General features: G+C 44.1%; 1 protein-coding gene across 4 annotated transcripts in view; it reads right to left on the bottom strand.

Moving 5' to 3' along the window:
- The window catches only part of fnbp1l (formin binding protein 1-like), a 201,806-nt gene that overhangs the window by 10,006 nt on the left and 185,800 nt on the right, over positions 1–6,000 (bottom strand). For all 4 annotated transcript variants that reach the window (XM_043698825.1, XM_043698826.1, XM_043698827.1 and 1 more), the window contains one exon: positions 5,313–5,467. In XM_043698825.1, the coding sequence (XP_043554760.1) occupies positions 5,313–5,467 (155 nt within the window). The remainder of the gene's footprint in view (positions 1–5,312; positions 5,468–6,000) is intronic.

The raw sequence follows: 6,000 nt of genomic DNA, 5'->3' as shown, positions 1-6,000 counted from the left end.
CGGGTGCTCCGGTTTCCTCCCACAGTCCAAAGATGTGCAGGTTAGGTGAATTGGCCATGCTAAATTGCCCGTAGTGTTAGGTAAGGGGTAAATGTAGGGGTATGGGTGGGTTGCACTTCGGAGGGTCGGTGTGGACTTGTTGGGCCGAAGGGCCTGTTTCCACACTGTAATCTAATCTAATCTAAAGCCCGCCGCTTCTTCCTCTCCCACCAACCCAACCAGTACCCCTCCACTAACACACTAATTTGATTGGTGGAACATGTCCTCACCCTCAACAGCTTCTCCTTCAAATCGTCCCACTTCCTTCTGACAAAAGGAATCGCCAAGGGCAAATGCATGGACCCAGCTATGCCTGCCTCTTCGTCAGATATGTGGAACAGTCTATCTTCTGCAGTTACACTGGCACCATTCCCCACCTTTTCCTCCTACATTGATGAAAGTATCGGCGCCACTTCGTGTTCCCACAAGGAGGTTATACAATTCATCAACTTCACGAACACCTTCCACTCTGACCTCAAGTTCACCTGGACCATTTCTGAAAGCTCCCTCCCTTTGCTGGACTTCTCCGTTTCCATCTCCGGCAACCGACTCAACACGGTCATTTACTTCAAACCCACAGACTCCCAAAACTACCTTGATTATACCTCCTCCCAAAACCCCCTTCTGTAAAAATGTGATCCCTTAGTCTCAATTCCTCTGCCATATTGGCTCCCATGAGGAGGAGCAATTCCACTCCAGGACATCCCCAATGACCTCCTATTTCAAGGACTGCAATTTCCCCTGACATGTGGTCAACAATGCTCTCCAGCACATCTCCTCTATTTTCCACACCTCCACTCTTGAACCCCACCACTCCAACCGCAACAAGGACAGAATCCCCCGCTTCTTATCTTTCACCCCACTAATTTCCAGATACAGCGCATTATCCTCTGCCATTTCCGCCACCTAAAATCAGACCCCACCAGAGATATATATCCTGCCCCACCCCATCAGCATTCCACAGAGACCATTCCCTCCGCAACTCCCTTGTTAGATCCACATCCCCCCACCAACACACCCCCCTACTCCCGGCACCTTCCCCTATGGTGCAAGAGATGTAAAACCTGAGCCCACACCTCCCCACTCACCTCCGTCCAAGGCCCCAAAAGATTCTTCCACATCCAGCAGAGATGCTCCTGCACATTCAAAAACCTCATCTACTATGTCTGTTACTTTTAGTGTGGTCTCCTCAACATTAGGGAGACAGGACGCCAACTCGGAGAATGATTCAGGGAACATCGCTGGGAAACACTCACCAAACAACCCCACCACCCTGTGGTTGACCATTTGAACACCCCTCCCACTCCGATAAGAACATGTAAGTCCTGGGCCTCCTCCACTGCCAAATCCAAGCCACCCAACACTTGGAGGAAGAACGTCTCATCTTCCACCTTGGGACCTTACAACCACAAGACATCAATGTTGATTTTGCCAAATTCCTCATTCCAGATCCAATCTTCCAACATGGCACTGCCCTCTTGAACTGCCCTACCTGTCCATCTTCCTTCCCACCTAACTGTTGCACCCTCCCCTCTGACCGATCACCATCACTCTCCTCCTGTATCTTATCACTTTCCCAGCAACCTTCCCCCTCACCCAACCTTTATCTTTCAGCCCCCTTCCCTCCCACCACATTCCTGATGAAGGACTTATGCCCAAAACGTTGACTCTCCTGCTCCTCACCTGCTGTGCTTTTCCAGTGCCAAACCTTTTGATTTTGACAGTTCTTGCCTAATACTGCCAAAATTGGTCTTCCCCCAATTTAGAACTTGAACTTTTAGATGCAGTATATCCTTTTCTATCACAACTTTAAAACTAATAGAATTATGATCACTGGCCCTAAGGTGCTCCTCTACTGACACCTCAGTCACCTGCCCTGACTTATTTCCCAAGAGGAGGTCAAGGTTTGCTCCTTCTCTCATTGGTACATCCACATACTGAATCAGAAAATTTTCTTGTACACACTTAAATTCTTCTCCATCAAAGCCCTTAATACTATGGCAGCCCCAGTCTACATTTGGTAAGTTAAAATCTCCTACCATTACCGCCTTATTATTCCTCTGCCATATCTGCTCCCATCAGGAGGAGCAATTCCACTCCAAGACATCCCCGATGACCTCCTATTTCAAGGACCGCAATTTCCCCTGCCACGTGGTCAACAATGCTTTCCAGCATATCATCTCTATTTGAGGTGTCCTTACAAATTTGCTTCAGTTTCCCACTGACTATTGGGGGTCTACAGTACAATCACAATAAGGTGATCATTCTTTTCTTATTTCTTGGTTCTACCCAAATAACTTGCCTGGATGTAGTCTCAGGAATTTCCTTCTTAAGTACAGCTGTAATGTTATCCCTAATCTAAAATGCCACTTCCTCTTCTCCCTCTATCCAGTATCTATACCCTGGAACATCTCTGCCAGTCTTGTCCATCCCAGAGCCACATCTCTGTAATCATTAAGATATCCCAGGAGTCGAAAAGTGTGGCACTGGAAAAACACAGCAGGTCAGGCAGCATTCGAGAAGCAAGATAATCGACGTTTCGGGCATAAGCCAGACATTCCTGATGAAGGTCTTATGCCCGAAGCGACGACTCTCTTGTTTCTCGGATGCTGCCTGACCTGCCTTGCTTTTCCAGTGCCACATTTCAACTCTTGACACTCCAGCATCTGCAGTCTTCACTTTCCCTTATGATATCTCAGTACCATGTTCTCAAACATGCCCTGGGTTCACCTGCATTAGCTGTTAGGCCTCTTGTATTGAAATAAATGCAGTTTAATTTATCAGTCTTACCTCATTCTCTGCATTATTCCTGTGTGCCCAGGATTATCTCAGGGCTCTCTGCTTCTTCCTGGATCAAAGGCCTGAACGGTCCCTACCCACCACTCTCCTCTGCTTGGCCGAGCTTGTCCTCACCCTCAACTACTTCTCTTTTAACCCCTCTCATTTTCTTCAGGTCAGAGGGGTGGCTATGGGTACTCGCATGGACCCCAGTTATGCTGGTCTCTTTGTGGGATACATGAAATATTCCCTGTTCTAGTCTATTCTGGCCCCCACCCACAATTCTTTCTCTGTATATTGATGATATAATCTGTGCTGCTTCCCTCTCTTGTCCAGAATTGGAAAAGTTCAACAATTTCACTTCCAATTCTCACACTGCCCTCACTTTCACCTAGGTTCTGACTCCTCCCTTCTCTTCCTTGACATCTGTTTCCATTTCTGGGGATGGACTGGCCACTAATATCCACTATAAACCCATCGACTCCCATATCTATCTGAACCAGACATTTCTGCACTCAGTTTCCTATAAAGACTCCATTCCGTTCTCCCAGTTTCTCCGTCGCCATCGCATATGTTCCTATGAGGCCAACTTCAACAAGAGAGCCTCCAAAATGTCCACCTTCTTCCTCAACTGAGGATTCCCCAGCACCATTGTCGACAGGGCCCTCACGTCTCTTGCACTTTTGCACACACCCCCTCTCTTCCCTCCCACAACAGCAGTAGGGTTCTCCTTGTCCTTACCAACTATCCCACCAGCATCCACATCCAGAAGATCATCAACTGCCATTTCTACCACCTCCAGTGAGATGCCACCGCCAGACACATATTCCCTCCCTTCCCTTGACTGCCTTCTGCAGGGACTGTTCCCTCACGGACACCCTGATCCACTCTTCCTTCAAGCCCAACAGCCTCATGGCACCTTCCTCTGCAACCTCTAAACATGTAACACCTGCCCATTTACCTCCTTCCTCCTCAGTATCCAAGGGCCCAAACATACCTCGCAAGTGATGCAGCACTTTACCTGCACTTGTCAAATCTAGTCTACTACATTCGCTGCTCACAATTTAGTCTCCTCTACACTGGGGAAATGAAGCATAACATCTACGTTCTGTCTGACATGATGATCCAGAGCTTCCAGTTGCCTGCCACTTCAACACACCACCGTATTCCCTGGCCAACATCCTTGTCTCAGGCCTGCTGCTGTGTTCCAGCGAAGCTCAGTGCAAGCTGGAAGAACAGCACCTCATTTTCCACTTCGGGATCCTGCAGCTCTCTGGACTCAATATAGAATTCAATCATTTTAGGGCCTGAACTCCCCCATGTCCTAGCCCCTACCCCACACACCTAGCCTTGTTATCACATAGTCTGCCATTACACATTACCTATTGTTAGCCACTTACAGTGTCCATTAACAGCTATTCACCCTCCCAACCACTCCTTTGTCCAACTGATCTTGTCTTTGATTGGGCTCTATACCCACCTATCATTTACTCCTTACTCCTGCCAGCTGATCTTCTGTATATAAACCAACAATTTCCCAGTTACTATCAGTTCTGAGGAAGGGTCACTGGACCCAAAATATTAACTTCGATTTCTCTGCACAGTTGCAGCCAGACACGCTGAGCTTTTCCAGCAACTTTTATTTTTGTTTAAGGGGAAAAAAAAAAGCCTATCCCTGATCAGTACCCAAATCTATAGCTGCAAAATAGGAAAACAAAAGGCAAAAAATGCCCGAAATACTCAACAGGTCAAGATGCATTCACACTTCTAGTGTGCTTCTATATCCTTTTTGTAATATGGAGATTGAGCTGTGCACAGTAGCAAGTGTCATGTAACCAAGTTTCTAAACGATTCTACTATTCTAGAAATTACAGCAAGTGCTTGGTTTAATGTAAGGGGTCTGTTAACCAGAATTGCTATTTTCTTGTAATTTGAACCACTAGATTATTTTGCTCTTGTTTCCCATCCAGGTTTTTTTCCCCAAAAAAGTGGGTGGCTTATTCCTTCTTCCTAAAAAGCAAGCAGCTCACACTTAAATGGTATTGTACTGCAGGGGAAAACCTGCTTAATATCATGCTCATTTTCCAGATCATTAAATTGGATACCACATTATATTCCACTTTACCCTTTAACTTCCCTTTCACCCCTTCCTACAACTTCATATGTTGGACCAATTAATGGAATATTTTGAGTTCTCAATTATTTTGTCATCAAAATCAGTGAAGGAGAACAAAATAATTTAGGTATAATTAGAATTTATAATAATTAGCAAGTTTGTTCCTTAAATTAGTACTTCATGCAACATAAAGTGACTAATTGTAAACTATATTTTAATTCAAAATAAAGTTACAAATCTGTTATAGTAATTCAAAATGTTTTTGAAATGTTTCTAGTCTTGGATTAGTGTTGGAAAATTTAATAAAAACAAAAGAATAAATAAACGACTAAATCTTTTCTATTAAAACAAGCATTTCAATAAACATTAAAGATCTTACCATCAAATGGATACAGAGCTTTGCAGTGACCAACTGCAGGAAGAGGCTCATCATCTTCAAATTCATCATCAAATTCAGGTGCACGCTGAGGGTCTGGATATCTCTGGTTTCCTCTCAGCTCTTGATTTGGATCATCTGTGTAGCTCCCTTCAGGGCTGATTGTAGTGAAGTCAGAAAATAATTATTTAATAAGAAATTTACATGAAATACTGAAACTTGTAGATGTCTAGTTTTAAATGCAGTTCAAATAGAACCATAAAGATCAACAAGTTATTCATACAAGGACACGCATCTTAAAACACTGCTGGATTTTTTTTCAAGAAACTAGCAACAAATTACAACTTCAACCTATAGTTTATTTTTCTAAAGCTCTTTGACAGGGAAAGCACTATTTGGATTAACTTCACAATTTTCACGCATTACTTTAAAAAAAGTTATAGCAATTGACATGGTGCTTCTTGTGCCAATCATCATTGGTACTTTAGTCAATTGACTACATTTCAAAAAGAAATGAAAATTTGCTCTGGCATAAATTCAATCTCTCCTCTTCGGGATCAAACCTCGTACCTTCCTGGTCAGTATGATTCAACCATTTGTGCTTTGGGTTCAACGTTATTATGGATTTTGAATGTCATGCCGACTACATTGTCAGAAAGTTTGGATGTTATCCAGGGCTGCGATTTCTTAA

Source organism: Chiloscyllium plagiosum, chromosome 11 (assembly GCF_004010195.1).
Source record: "Chiloscyllium plagiosum isolate BGI_BamShark_2017 chromosome 11, ASM401019v2, whole genome shotgun sequence".
NCBI classification, from domain to species: Eukaryota; Metazoa; Chordata; class Chondrichthyes; order Orectolobiformes; family Hemiscylliidae; genus Chiloscyllium; species Chiloscyllium plagiosum.
Note: the sequence above shows the minus strand (reverse complement) of the source record. Positions and strands in the feature narration are given on the sequence as shown.